Source organism: Pleuronectes platessa, chromosome 23, assembly GCF_947347685.1.
Source record: "Pleuronectes platessa chromosome 23, fPlePla1.1, whole genome shotgun sequence".
NCBI classification, from domain to species: Eukaryota; Metazoa; Chordata; class Actinopteri; order Pleuronectiformes; family Pleuronectidae; genus Pleuronectes; species Pleuronectes platessa.
The window spans coordinates 13,937,032-13,952,771 of NC_070648.1; the positions used below are offsets into that span (position 1 = coordinate 13,937,032).

Sequence of the window (15,740 nt, forward strand, 5' to 3'; positions counted from 1 at the left end):
ATCTTTTAACATTTGAATTTCAGGAAATTAGTATCCGGTTAACATTTACAAGACTGTGGGGGGAAAAAATCGGCTAACCATCAAACCACAACATGCAATGCATTTCACCAAGTTACTCATAGGCCAATCAACCACTTAAATTTCACACAAAACCAAAAAAAACACATCTATCAAGAAAATAGGCAGGAAAAAATAAACTCAGAATTTGAAATGGCTAAGCAGTAAAAACAGCTGCAAAGTAAAGTTACAGCAATGTGATGTCTAGGGGGGATTAAGGATGGCATAAAGACGGGTGCAAGACAATAGAACAAGCAGGTCAACACAATAGAGTATGGATAAAATAACATTTGATGGGAGGGTTTTAACGGAAAACATTGAGACGAGCATCCATGAATTGTTTCATATGCAAACTGGTGTTTGTTTTTCTCCCTACCCGAGGAATTTTGTCCCCGGTGGACCGAGTTGGAGGATTCTGCTAACCAAACTCTCCCCCTCGTTTAGAGGTGGAGGGGCAGTGGGGAGGTGAAGTTTACTGTGTGAGCAACCAAGCGTCCATATGCAGCAGTGAGGAAGAAAGAGCACACACAATGTTTCGGATGGGTGCGAACAGAAACCTTGGGGTCTGATGTGCAGTTCTTGAGTGAGAGTATCACACTTTATAGTCGTGTGTGTAAGGAGGCCCAAAGTGTCCAAAATCAAATAAAGAAATGAGATTCCAAAACCAATAAAACTCGAAAAAAACTGTAGTTTCCTTTGAATTGTTATTTCATCCTGTTTCCTTTCAATATAATTTTTGTTTTAGTTAAAATAAAGTTTAGTTTCATTTCCTTCTAGAATGTTAATCACTTAAATAACCAGATTTACACAAACAGGGGAGAGCCAGTGATTGGCTAGTTTCTATTTCATTCCATTATTGTGAATAGAAACAAGATTAAATACAATTTCACAATAATGGGTAAAAGTTTTATACATTTATTAAAGGTTTCCAAATGTAATTTACGTAATTTAATCAATTTTGGGCACACTGGATCATTAGGTAAAGTGAGCATGTTTTTATCTAACTTTTTATTTAATAGTTTATGGACTGCACTGAGCAAATGCTCTGACATAACATATATCTTATATACACAATAATATCTCTAATATTATCAGCAGAGGGCAGAATTTGAGGCAACATATCAAATCAATCATGGTGCAATATAGTGGAGGTGGAGTTAATTAGAAAGGCTTTTGCATTATGGGATAAGGTTGAAACGAGTTAGACTGCAGCTGTAATGAAAGAAAATAGGACATGCGGAAGAGCAAAGATTAACCGATTCCTGGCACTGGGAAAAAGCAAGAGCAGATACAGAGACAGTTTTAGTAAGGCAGACGCAGGGGGAGGAAATTAATCTGAAAGAAAAAGGGCAGCAAATTGAAAGCTTCTTATTTAACAGGACACAGCTCAATCAACGGCCTGAAGGTAGTAGGTAGTAGAGCCTTTAACTATTACCTAAACATCTCTCTTACACTGGACATGCATGTGCTACTGATATAAATACTATTTTAATCTAATTTGAATATCTCCATCGTTAAAAGTCTTTTTTATCAGATTTTCTGTATTATACATTTGTAAAAAAAAACATTGCAAACTGAATTAAAACATACTATAGATTCACTTCTTGTCCTGCAGAATATACAATACTAAATGTATTAAAATATGAAAAGGCTCTTGATATTATCTAAGTTGTACCTGATCTGACATAAAATATAAAACAAAAATCCAATTAACGTAAATGCTGGTCATATCGGTGTAATATACTTAATCCTTTCCTTGTTAAAGATATAATAAATTATATCAATCCAATCATCAGCTGTAGGTATTTCTGCTTTTAACCACTTCCTAGTAATGGCTTTCTTTCCAGCTGCACTCAGAATTCAAAATAAATATCCAAACCTCCCTTAGAATCATTATATTTAACTGCTGCTGTCTGCAAATTTGATATTTTCAGTTCAACCAACACTCTTCAACTTCATCCTTATGATGGAATGAATGAACGCGTCAACTGTAGCCTTACCCGAGGAATTGGGCTCCGGAGGGCCCCACCTCGATGAGCCTGCTGGCCAGGCCTTCACCCTCAACCATCGGGGGCATGGTGGCCAAACGGTGCCTCTTCACCAGCCGACACGTCACCCGTGTGGGCGCGCTGCACTTCCTGGGCGGGATGATGATGCGCAGGCCATTATGTCGGCAGCCGCGCATGGCTCCACCCCTGGCATCCACCATGAAGCTGACCAGGAAGCTGCGTTGGAACAGGAAGTATTTCCACAAATTGAAAACAAATATTATAATGCCCATGAAGTGATGAGAAAGTAGACACTAAAGCTATGTTGGTCGATTGCACTGGCAGCATCTCAAAAGGAAAAAGTCTGAGGGATAAATGTGCCTGAGGTGGTGAAAGTGAATGTTTAATCATCTGCTGTTACATTACAAATTGTATCTGCTATTGAAGATGGTGCCACACAGATGAACGTCCATAAAAAGTAAATGGATGGACTTTAAAACTCTCAACATCAGGTTTATAGGTTTTTAAAAAATATTTTGGTGTCTGTTTTCTCAACACTGAACATAAAGACAATCAAACTGCATCCCATTTGTTCAATTCATAGCTTGAGACTCCACTCTCCATGCAAATAGGTGAATACTGTATGCACATGGATCTGAGTGGAGGTAGTGTGGGTGTGATGAGGATTGCATTCCAGTGTGATACCAAACTGTGTCTTCAATTCAATGGCCAAATGGCTTCAATCAAGCAAACATAACAATGATTCAAACACAAAAGTGACATGAAACACACATAAGTGACAAACGTGTTATTGAATTCAGCAACACAACCAGTAAAAGTGTTAGGAGACAAAGACAGTTGTCCTCCTCTGCTGTGCTTTCAGTGATTATCTTGTGCATGGTGAGGAAATAAGAAAATAAAACGAACTTGTAAAGCCACGCTTTAAAGAGGTGATTGTCCTGTTTTTGGCACAATATGCTGAATCTTACTCAACGCCTGGTTGTGCGGGAAACAATATTATCTCTACATTTAAAGATGTATATTTAACAAGTGTAAAATAAAATGTAAAAATTTACTGTGGGATTTTCCACTGGCTGATGTTGCTGTTCGGCGACAATCCTGCCACAATGATGTCATTATTGTGGCAAAGAAAATGCACGGAGTAGTGTCCGAAAGTGTTTTTTATTTTCCTGATATATATAGTCCTCTATATAGTTATCCCGGTGATGAAGAAGTGAATGAGTGGGTGATTCCGGACACAGCATGGCTCTAGAAAGGGGGCACTCAGGGTATTAAGTACTTTGAAAGATCACCAATAGATGTCGCTAATTCCTCCAGGTGGACCTTTAACTTGCCATATCCCATAAAATGATATATGTGTGGCTGGCTGAACCCAATTGAAAGACATACAAGGCAGGATCGGTTAAGGACAGTAACACACATAAACACCTCTCCACCAGGAGAGCACACTGTGAGGGGAGGAAGAGAACGATGAAGATGAGGAGGAGGACAATGATAGAACCAAGGTGCAGAAGGTCACCTGCTGTGGTCTCCATGATCATGGCACGGAGAGGAGCGGCTAAAAACATCAACCAGATCAGGCAGAGAGGAATAAAAAGTTAGCCAGAAAGAAGAAAAGAGAGAGAGAGGACCCCGGAGAGGAAAAACAGAGCAGACATGACACAGTCAGAATAAAAAAAAGAGGAAATTTGAGCCTGAGATAATAACCTATGCCACCAATGTTAAACTTGTATTGACCACTTCTATGTTTAGCAAGAACTACAAAAACATTCTTGTAAAATCTTTAGCTAATTTCACCGATGTGTGATTTGTTCTCGATGTGTTCTTTTTGTAAACATTGACAATATATCTTTTTCACTTGGTAACATAGACAATAGATCGATATCCAATAGTTTGGATGTGATTAGCCGTGCTTATCATAATTTTAGGCAGATTACAAATTAAATTACAAAAGTCTGGAATCATTACACAATAGAAGTATATAAAAATATCTTGACTGCAGTCGTTCAGTATATTTCCAACAGCTGCCAAGTGAGAGAAGAGCTTCCGTTCATAAAACACAACTGGAATTTGAAATTGAAGTGATTTCCCCAATTAAGAAAATTACTGTAATCAAATGTGATTAAACACTTGAAACATACAAGCAGCTCTGCTATCAGGACTCTGATAAAAACGGATTCATTGTTTATTACTATTCATGAACATTTCAGGATCCTAATTGGCCTCACTTGACACATTTCATCCCCTGACCACATACTTCAATATGTGAGAAGATCAGATATGTATTATTTGGTTTCTCCAGTCTGACTCTACCTACCCAGAGTGGATGGGGCTGGAGGATAACGCCACATTGTCCAGGTTCTCTGTTCCCCAGCTCAGTCTGTATGAATCCCTGTCATTCTCCCTGGCAAGTGATGTAACCTGGAGTCCAACAAATAAATATTAGAAATATTGTAGAAATATTAACGGCGAACAACAACCTTATACAGTTTGACCTTATAGGGGGGGGGGGGGGGTCTTTCACAGCTTAATGCTAATCAAGTAAGGTAAAGTATTACAATTCAGATAATATACTCAAGTAAGTGTCATATGTTTTGGATTAAAAAGTATAATATTTCCCTCTGAACTGTAATATAGTAATTCAAGACACAAGTGTAAAGTGGTAAGATTTAAGCAAAGTACTTATATTTTAAGATTAAATATACTTTCCATCCCTGATTCAAACAGCATTATGTCAGAGAACTGATATGTCACGATGGTCACATTGTACCTGGTGGCTGGTGAGCATATCCTCCATCATGCCTTCATGTTTAGGGGAGTAGTAGCTTTGGTAGGTGGGGGTGAAGGATCTGTCTGAACTGCAGCAGAGAAGAAGAAGAAGAAGAAGAAGAAAGCAGTGAAACCACTGACACTCGGTGGTCTTGACATTAACAGAGATCACAGCAGGGCAGGAAAGTAATGTGGTATCTATTGCACTTTGAAGGTTTCTATGTTTCTTTCCTTTGTTCTATGGGTTTATTTCGGTCGCTTTTCCTGACTCTCATGAGGGTTAAGGGCAGAGGATGTCACCTTATGAGATAAATTGTTATTTGTGAATATGGACAATGCAAATAAAATTTGATTGATTGATTGATGAGCTTCACACTACACTGAAACAAATTTACAATTTCAGAAATAATTATACGTCCATAGGGGAGAAACCCGACCAAAAAACGAGTTACTTTCCTGCCCTAGGTCTCATAACATAACATAACATAACACTTTAGTAAAACAAAGTGATTAATGAGAGGATTCATTACAAATTAATTGGTTTAGGGCTGGGTATTGTTCAAGAAGTGGAAAATTTAAATGCTTAAACAACAACTAGGTCGAGTTCTTGTGTTCTCTTAACACAAGAAGCCTCACGGGAACAATACAGAAATGAAGGAGGCTAGGGTAGACATTTAAATATTAAGATTAACGAGGAAATATGACTTAAAGAGAATAAACAAGAAACTAGAAATCACTCTGAGGTCAATACCCAGCCCCAGAAAGATGGTTGAACTGGTTTCTACCCTAGTGCTGAGGATTTCTAAAGGCCAGATATGAGGCCAGTGTCAGCACATACCTTTGAATTCGACTATGGAGGCATGACAGGGGACACCAACGATGAAGTATGAGCAGGAGAGGTTGCATAACACACACACAGACACACACATACAAATACAGACAGTTAGTTGTTAGGTTTAGTACACTGCGATACACACACACTGATTCCTGATAAAGTTAGAAACAGCATCCAAAGTAATTAGACAGGAACAGATATGTTGTTCCTATGTTGGGAAAAAGTGAACAACCAACAACAGCCATCATGGAAACACACAACACAATTAATTGTTACACGGAGCAGAGGAAAATCAAACTGGATTATTACGCTTGCTTGAATTAGCCCAGTTAAAGGTGCCGGTGTCATATGGTACCTGTCAGTGCGTCCTCCCTCCAGGCTGAAGCGGAGGTAGTTCATTCCATCCAGGTACTGACCGGGAAGGGAGTCGTCTCCGAGCTCCCTGAGGTCCTCGGCCCTCAGGTACTCCCCTCCATCGCCTGTCATCGTGTCGTCGCCTTGGGACAGAGGGGGACAAGCTCATTAGGGGAACATATGAAAACACTTTAGCTTAGAAAGAGTTGAGAACAAATAGGATACTAGTGATGACTAAAATATTGGGAGCTTGTCAGAACTGCAGCTAAATGTCATCTCCTCTAAAATGAGGGAGTACTTTTTATTTAAATACACATTTCAGCCCTTACCTAAAACAGTTGCGGGTAAAAGTTCATTCTTAAACTTACAATCTGAAAAACTAATCTTAACTCAACATCCAATTACGAGCTTTACTTGCACACATCGCAACACATGGGGTCTGCTAAGTTGAGCAAACTAAGTTTCTCCATTTCCTCACACTAATCATACTCCAATGAGTGATGAAGACTGTGAAAAACAATTGAAAACCACTCCCCAAAAAGCAAGTAAACCTCGAGTTAAGATTATTCCGGTGAATGAACTCAGAACACTATGAATCATTTGTATCATCCTTTGTTTTATGTCAGTTTAACATAACTGCTGAGTGAACCTTTTAGGCTATTATTTTAGATAATGCTAGAGCCAGGATTACTATAATTTACTATTGTCAGAAGTTTTCAATCTTGTCTGTGACTAGTAACTGCATAATTTTCTTCGTTTTCCTTCTGTCGTCTCACACCAAACAGATGCATGTTAGGGAAACATCCTCTATAGCCTTGTATTCTAGTGATGCTGTGAAAGCTCTACTGCTCCACTGCTGTTCCACTACTGTACAGCAGGGGGCAGCATCACTATATAGGCTGCAGGTCTGCCTGGGCCAAAACACTGAAGTTGCATCACCATGTGGGCATCTACAGCAAATGAAGACTTCCACTATCAGACCATGTGCTACAAAAATCGAAACAACGTTTTGGTAAACAAACATTTATAGTGGGTTATAAACTTTAAAGTAATACGCTACTATATTTAAATGAAAGTAATATACAATATATTTCAATGTGGTTATCTCACCAATAGCAATTGACAATATTTACTTTTCACCAATTTGACTATTTCAGTAAAATCCAAAACACAATGAGTTGAATATTCAAACACACTTTTAGTTCATGATTCCTTCATGTCTAAAAAGCCCATGCATATCATATAATAATGTGCAACTACCTGTAGTAACTTTTTCAAAAATAAATTTAGGATAATGACTTAATTATCCTAAATTATCCGAAACTTAATTTCATTAATGTTGATGGTGACGTGGCGTCAAAGGCCTGAGAGTGTCGTGTGCGAGGTGGAAGCCATGTGATGATATAGAAAATGCAGGGGTTGTTGCTGACTTCGGTCTTTTGTTCTGAAGGATAAGTTGTTACTATTGTTTTTGCCGGTTTTGCTCTGGTTAACCATGTTTTCTCTCTTGATTTCTCCTAAAGATCGTAGCTAGTAAGTGTAGCAGAACCCTTACAAGGGTAGCTTTCTAGTCTAGAGTAGAGGAGCTTTTGTTTTACATCTCACTAGCCCGGGCTTTCTCCACATGACCTCCCCAAAAACAATCAATCTTCTCATCTCGCTCCCTGTAGAAACAGCAAATACGTGTGATTCTCCTGAATATTGAATGTTTTAAATAAATATCCGGAAACTATAGAGACTCTAAGCAAAAACTCTATACCATGGTATATGAGCAGTTAGTATTGTTGCATCAAGGCAAACAGCAGTTACTACAGGCTCATTCTTCATGCACAATACACTACACCCAGTCCTCAGTAAAATCGCCACAGCAAGTCCTCACACACAAAGCACCGTGCTGAATACCTTCAGAGTCCATGGGGTCGTCTGACATATCATCATCAATGGTTTTCAAAGCTGAAGGTGGACAGCACAGTCACTCACTAGCTTCGGAAATCTTAACCTTACAAAGCTGTATTTTCAAACGTGTTGCACAAAGACATCATCCAATGAGAATATTCACTCTCTTCTTGCTCTGTCCTGGTCTCTACCTGCTGCAGATTCTCCTTGTTAACTTAACTTCATGTGTATGTTTCCCACTGGGCAAGTTGTGTAAAGTGTTATCAATGTGTGCTACAGGACTCACCCTCTTCATCGGAGACGTCCAGCACTTCAGTCATGGTCTCTGGCACGTTCAGCTTGTGTTTCTCTGTCACCGTCTGGCAGCGGGAAAACAGGTCCCATTAGCCACAGCTCATACCATCTCCCTCAATTTATCGTTATTCCCAGATTTACAGTTTCAAAGTATATACTTTGAAAAGCGCGGTTCAGTGAGAGATCTGTCCATTGACGGAGCATCATTGAATGAGGACGGAGAGATAAAATCCAACTCTAATTTGAGGTCAGTCTAATATTGTGGTAGTGTGCAACGTACCGTGGTGGTGGTGATGATCTCCTCTGTGACGACCCTCAGCGTGTCCACCACAGAGATGTAGCCCAGCCTCCGAGCAATACCCAGAGCAGTGTTACCATTCTTGAGGGATCAAAACAAAAACAAATGAGATGTCTGGACCTGTAGTAACTGTGTGTGTTTGTGTGTGTGTGTGTGTGTGTGTGTGTGTGCGCGTGTGTTTGCATGGACGAGTGTTTACGTACCACAGTTATAGCGTTGGGCTTGGCGCCGTGTTGCAGCAGAACGTTAATGATGTGTGTGTTGCCTTGCTGGGCCGCCTGGTGAAGGGGAGTGTATCCATTCTGGGAGGGAACGAAAAGAACAAGGTCAAAACGTAAAAAAAAAAAAGAAGACATTCAAAATACATTATGTCCATTATTTATGCTCGACTGAAGTTATGCCCCTAACATCCGCTGGTGGCCGCTAACACCTGCTAACATCTACTGGTACCATCTTGTCCTCTATTCTAAAACAAAATTTACAAAAGGCTTTAGTAAAAAGTGGAGATAGACGTTCCTGACGTGTAAGTAAGTGAGGAAATGCAATCTTTTTTTCAATATGAGTGAACCAACCCTTTATTAGAATAGATGAGTATACATGATTCCACCAATAAGCACACAATGCAAGTGCAAGTTATCGTATAAGACCAATACACAGATTCTCTTACCCGTAAATCCCAGTATTTCCACTGACATCTTCTCTCTTGTGGCTTCAATTAGATTCTTTACATTTACATTTGACTATAATTGTTGAATAAACCAAATAGATTTAGCTACTTCTAGAAAGTCAGTATTTAGTTACTGGTTCTCAGTACCTTGGTCTTGGCGTTGACACCGGCTCCATTCTGCAGCAGGAAGTTGACCATCTTGACGTTACCATAGTGACAAGCTACAATCAGCGGAGTGTATCCCAACTGCAAAACAACAGCAAATCTGATTAAAGCACATCAGCCAGCAATGACTCAAAATACAACACTGTTAGTGAAGTGGATGATCACGTGCAGAAAAATGAATAACAGTGTGATTGTTCATACTTTGGTCTGCTGGTCGAGGTTGGCGCTGTTTTTGGCGAGGATCTCGGCAACAGCCACTTTGTCTTCCTGGGCTGCCAGATGGAGGGCAGTCAGGCCACTCTGCATGAGGAACACACAGACACACACACACACACACAAACACACACACACACACACACAAACACAGCCGTTAATATGATCACACTCCACCATGTCCTCTCCATCCGTTCTTGTCCATGTAGTATTTTTGACATTTAAAACAACAAGTTGGTTAATAATGTGTTGAAGCTGTGAATGTATCAAAACTACAGTTATGTATAGTATGTGAACGTTATGATTCTGTAGTAGTCATATCAATGCAACTTCCCCCAAAACACTTGCTTGGCATGGTTGATTATTTCTGCAATGTTGACTCATTATTGGACTATTACTATTCTAAACCAACCCAGGTGTCTACACTACCTTGGTGGGAACGTTGACCGGGGCTCCCTTGCTCATGAGCAAGGCGGCCATACCGGCGTGGCCCTCCTGGGAGGCCAGATGGAGCGGGGTGACGCCCTGCTTGGTCAGGATGTTGGTCTCGGCTCCGTACTGCAGCAGAACTGTGGCGATTTCCATCTGGTTCTTCTTGGCAGCGATGTGGAGAGGAGTGTAGCCATTCTGATTCAGGAGGAGAGAGGAAGTGGTGTCACGGCTAAAAGTCTAACAGGACTGCTTGTTGTTAAAGTAGCCTTTGTTTTACTTTAGGTTCTCCAATGACTTTATTAAACTAATCTTATAATCTCCAAATGTGGCTCTATTTTCACTGTGAGCAAATCCTGCGTGTAGACCCAAAACCAGCACAGAATGTTTCCTGTTTACAAGTGGTGTGTCTCCGAGATATAGACCTCAACCATAGTGTGAAAACCATTGAAGCACATCACTGAGCCGCACCGTTGTACTGGGTGAAATTTTCCTTTATTAGATGTTTAAATTCCTTTTGTTTTATCCATTCCCATAAGGGAACAAAAGATGGATTAATCTGCCACTGCAGTCCCAAACAAAGACGTTTGATGAAAAAAGTTAATTCTTAACATTGAATACAATCAAATAAACTATAAAAAATAAAAAATAAACCAAAACATGATATTTTTTGGAGCTTTCAACACCATGTCAAATTTGAACTCTGCAATCTCAGTTGTCGTCACTTGAGCTAAATCAAGTTTTGGCAGAGTTTAAAATTCAGTCATTTATAATTCCATGTACTGTAAATACAATTTATAATATTGAATAAGATCACATCAAAAGATAAAGATAACAACAGCTTTGTGTTTGAAGCCCTTGTTTAGAAAAAGAAGAGCAGGAAGAGTCTTTAATTAATAATGGAAATAGAACAGAGGGATTTTACACAAAGGAAAAAACAAATGGTCAGAATATCTCAATGGGACGTATTTGATTATTATATTCAAAGTTGTTGTTAGTGTGTATATCAAACCTAACAAAATATGTTTTTTTACATTTTAAAAAGTCTCTTTGCAATAAAGAGGCTGGGGGAATGTGAAGCTCACACTAGAAGGAACATATGTGATCTACAAGGAAGGAAGATTTTGCAGCACATCTTCCCATCTGGACTTTTCACTCAACACACTAGCTCTCAGATCACAGCGCTGTTTACAGTGAGCGCTCACCTTGGCCATTGTGAGGGGGGACGCTCCTTTGTCCAAAAGCAGGAGTGCAACCTTTTGGTTATCGTAATGTGCGGCGACGTGGAGCGGGGTCAGGCCGTTCTGTGAGGGATGAGGAATTAAACAGCAATCAGCACTGCATGAAGACATTAATACCATACGCACAAACAAAGAGTTAATAGTATGTGGTAAAGGGGATACGACTGCAGGTTGGGAAGAATTAAGAGTTATGTCAAACAGAAAAAGCTGGAAGGATCACTTGGTGGGTTCTTAATATGACGCGTAGAAGGCTTCTGTTATCTTTATTTTTTCTGGGATAGTAATTGTAGTTAATCCAAACAAAGGAAACAGCTAATTTAAGTCAAACTAGGCTTACCGGTACTCTTGTAGCAAACTTAACCTCAATGCAGAAAAACAGTAACAAACCACTTAAATGAACAGGTTTACTACATTTACAGTAGATGCAGGAAGGCACATTATAAATTTGGCACACAATAAATAAAAGTAGCACTTGATACCACGGTAAAAACGATATGAATAAATACGAATGGTTGTTCATTTAATAGATTTAAGCGCCTACCTTTCCAGCAGAATCAGGTGGAGCGTTACGCTGGAGCAGAAGTTTGGTCACATCCAGGCTCCCGTACTTGGAGGCCACGTGTAGGGGGGTAAAACCTTTCTGTGGAGGGAAACAACCAGAGCCGGGAGATAAGAAGAGGGCTTCAAAGACAGTGAAAGGATGGTATCTACACAGAAGTTTCGGCTTCAGGAGAGTCTTTAAATGTTAACGAAAATATATTTTCTGTGTACAGATATAGAAGAGGGATTATGCCCTGAGCAGAGGATGAAGTCACATTGTTTTTGTGGTGAAGCAGATCACATTCTCATATTTGTGAATCACTGATGCATCATGGTGTGAAAATGACTGTTATCACCTTCCAGAAATCCTTGATTTAACCGGAGAATTCCTTTCAAAAAATAATTTTCTCTTGATGCTCAAAGGAACAAAAAGTGATCAGACGGGAATCTGGGAAGTTGCAAAAAAAACTAATAAGTAAGAAAATCCACCTTTCAGACAAGCTGATGCAATTCTAGGTAACCTTAAACCACAAAATATGAAATACATTTATTTAAGTGTCCATTTCACAATGATGCCAGCAGGGGGAGCGCTCTGCCTGTCTTTAGTCACTGAACCACTATAAATCTGACAGAAACCACATGACCAGTTTATGGCCCAGCCCTGCCAATGGAGGCAGCAGTCCTTTGTTTGTCATGCTGGATTATATCTGATGTAATGGGTGTTTGGACAAAACGGGAATAAAGACAGAGGAGAGAGTAAGGAAGGGAGGAAGGGATGGGGGGGGGGGGGGTTCTGATATGAACGTGTTTGTGTGGACAGACGGTGGTACTCTTGCGTGACAACAACTTTCCCCGATTTGGTTTCTGTAGCAACAGCCACACCCTTCCTCCCCGGAGAGTAACCAGAGAGAGAGAGACATCAAGTGGAGGAGAGAACAGGAGCATTGGACCCTGACGTACACTGCATCACACTGTGCTCCGTCTCCCCATTCGCGCTGTATGAATAAATTAAAGGACTGATGCTAAGGAGCATGGCTGCCTCCCCTGGTAAACACCTCCACAGTGGTGACGATAAATCAGCTGATTGTGCTCGCGCACGATTCAGAGGCCAAGCAGCAGCTTTAGCATTTCATCAGCCATTTATGAAAACTGGGTCGAACAGCCAGAGACCTGCTGTTACAGTCACACTGTTGCCTCTTTATGTCTGGCTTCAAGAGCGGTCACCATAGGGCAATGACATACACCGTAAATACACTTATAGACATATTTTTTAAAGAGTAGCTCCACTGGTTTTCAACATCATTTTTCAGTTTTCTCATCAAAAATCCTGTGGTTTGCAGATTGAAATAATTGCACCACAAACGGGTAGATTGTATTTTGGGACAAGTGTACTCTATCCTTGCTGAGGTTTGAAGAGGACTAAAATATTTATTTGAACATTTTAGATACATTAAGCTTTTAATTGAACTTTCTTTCTCGCTTAAGCTAAATATGTAAAATGTTCTTAGTGGAGCCAAACACAATCAACTGAAGGCGAACACATGAAGGACCTTATTAAAAGGCCTTTTTTAGGAAAAAGGTGGCCTTTCCGTTTGAACAGAGCAAATTAATAAACCACTTCACTTAGTCATTATGACACTGTAATCATTACAGTATTTATTACCAGCAGAGTTAATTTCAAACCTATCATCGGAGGAAAGCAATCCTGTCAACCGCTTCCTATTATTATTCTTCTTCTATTGATTAATGATGTCTCAACTTCCAGCGATTGGTCCACACTATCCAAAAAAAAGGCTTTCACACTGCAACAAACCATGTTTCGTTTGATTGGGACCAAATGTTAGATATGTAGCAATACCAAAACTTACAGGTAGCCCCTTTAAGTGTAAATGAGAGGTTTGAGTAAGAAAATTAATTTCTGTCCACCGATAATCAAAACATCAACCTCTGAACACTGACTTAGGAGTTAGTCGGTGTAAAAAGAGTCAAATGTAAAGATGAAGCAGAACGTTGAGACAAATACACGGCTCATCCACCTACCTTGGTGGCCAGGGAATGAGAAGCCCCAGCCTCCAGCAGCACTGAGGCCGTCTCCACCTGCCCCTCCCTGGCGGAGATGTGGAGGGGGGTGTAGCCGTTGTTTGTGGCAGCATCAGGATGGGCCATGTGCTGGAGCAGCAGCTGGACAATCTCAGTTTTTCCCAGACGGGATGCAATATGTAGGGGTGTCTGGTCCTCCTACATATGATAAAGTGAAAAGACAATGAACTCTTTGTATGTTTATCCTGGATTGTAGAAAGAAAAAGGTGAAACAAGGATTCCTAGTGTGTCTATCAGTATATAGTCTTACCCGAGCCCTGGCGTCCACGATTGCTCCGTTCCTCAGCAAACATCGAACCACCTCCACCTGACCTGCCCTGGCTGCCATGTGTAACGCTGTTTCTCCACGCTGTACACACAAAATGCATCATTGTATCGGTAAGAAACAGTTCTATACATCTTACGTATGACATCTAAAATTAACTAAATTGGTTGGGAATTAATTATAGTCATCTGCACTCAGGGTCGGTTGTTTCTCATCACTCACAATGTTGCTGACGTCCGGCGAAGCTCCGTTCTGCAGCAGTAGCAGAACGATGTTCAGGTGACCCATGAAGGCAGCGACGTGGATGGGAGTCAAACCAGACTGCACCAAACCGAAGGTAGAAGAGAGAGCACAGGACAAAATCTGTAATTTCCAACTCTTATGAGCTCATTAACTGTAGTCAATAATATGAAACAAAGTACATGATGTTCTCAGGTACACTCCTACATCAAAACAACTTTAACTGATTTAACACGTACAAATCATTTCTTTAACCTTTATGGCATAAGTCCTATAGTCAGGCGACTTCTGATCTGGCCCTGGATTACTCTGTGGTAACACAAGTCCAAAGATGGCTAAACATTTCTGCCGATTTAGTTTTATTCACGTGTGTGAAGTACCTCTGTGATGGCCTGGATAGAGGCTCCATACTTGACCAGCAGCTCCATCACCTTTACGCGGTTCTTCTTACAGGCTATGTGCAGTGGAGTGAAGCCATTCTGTACAGGGAAGACGGCACACACATACAGTAAAGGATGTAGTTTACATAGGCCATACAAAGGTAGGTTTTAGATTCAAAATGCAATGACATTATATTATAAATTGTTGTTAAACTTCTGTTTTGTTTTTCGTCCAATTTCCACGAGGAAATGAGTGCATGGGATGTCTTGAACGTACCAGAGCCCTGGCGTTGGGGTTGGCCCTCTTGTCCAGCAGCAGCTTGGTGACTCTGTAATGACCACAGTGCGCCGCCACATGGAGCGCTGTCAGGTAGTCCAATGTGACATCATCAACAGGCGCCGTGTGCTGCAGAAGATGTTTGACGCAGTCGACGTGATCCCCTTGCGCTGCCATGTGGAGAGGAGACAGTCCGTTCTAAAAGTGAAAGAAGTAAAAGAATTGTTTTTATCAGAATCAGAATCAGAATCAGAAGTATTTTATTGCCAAGTAGGTTTACACCTACAAGGAATTTGCTCTGGTAATTGGTGCTTACAATTAACATAGAAACATAAAAACGCAATAAATACAACATACATAGGAAAGCAATGAAAAATAGAAAACCAGTATATATTTACTCACTGTTTACTTCTTATTTACTCACTTTTTTCCAATATCTATACAAAGTAACATTTATTTCGACATAAACATTTCTGAATAAAAATATATAAAAGATAAAAGATGTAAAAAGTGATATGCAAAATGCATATGTGTACAACACCATGAAGAACCCTCCCAGGGTTAAAAGTTTTTTTGGGGGGCCTATTAAAACTGCCCAATCCATGCTTTAACATGGTCATTAAACACCTAGTTACCAACTAACTCGTGAAGAACACTGCTGGTGGAGACCAAAACAGAGCTATAATGAAAGTTGGAGTTTTTTTGTTGCAT

The 15,740-nt window shown here is 40.2% G+C and overlaps 1 protein-coding gene across 1 annotated transcript in view; it reads right to left on the reverse strand.

Moving 5' to 3' along the window:
- The window catches only part of ank2b (ankyrin 2b, neuronal), a 75,738-nt gene that overhangs the window by 36,484 nt on the left and 23,514 nt on the right, over positions 1 to 15,740 (reverse strand). Inside the window, exons 10-26 of the mRNA XM_053416798.1 lie at positions 15,030 to 15,227; positions 14,753 to 14,851; positions 14,355 to 14,453; positions 14,118 to 14,216; positions 13,808 to 14,005; positions 11,769 to 11,867; positions 11,192 to 11,290; positions 9,987 to 10,184; positions 9,546 to 9,644; positions 9,327 to 9,425; positions 8,716 to 8,814; positions 8,495 to 8,593; positions 8,207 to 8,279; positions 6,026 to 6,167; positions 4,837 to 4,924; positions 4,384 to 4,487; positions 2,058 to 2,282 (exon numbers count right to left, since the gene is read on the reverse strand). Coding sequence (XP_053272773.1) covers positions 2,058 to 2,282; positions 4,384 to 4,487; positions 4,837 to 4,924; positions 6,026 to 6,167; positions 8,207 to 8,279; positions 8,495 to 8,593; positions 8,716 to 8,814; positions 9,327 to 9,425; positions 9,546 to 9,644; positions 9,987 to 10,184; positions 11,192 to 11,290; positions 11,769 to 11,867; positions 13,808 to 14,005; positions 14,118 to 14,216; positions 14,355 to 14,453; positions 14,753 to 14,851; positions 15,030 to 15,227 — 2,117 coding nt within the window. The remainder of the gene's footprint in view (positions 1 to 2,057; positions 2,283 to 4,383; positions 4,488 to 4,836; positions 4,925 to 6,025; positions 6,168 to 8,206; positions 8,280 to 8,494; positions 8,594 to 8,715; positions 8,815 to 9,326; positions 9,426 to 9,545; positions 9,645 to 9,986; positions 10,185 to 11,191; positions 11,291 to 11,768; positions 11,868 to 13,807; positions 14,006 to 14,117; positions 14,217 to 14,354; positions 14,454 to 14,752; positions 14,852 to 15,029; positions 15,228 to 15,740) is intronic.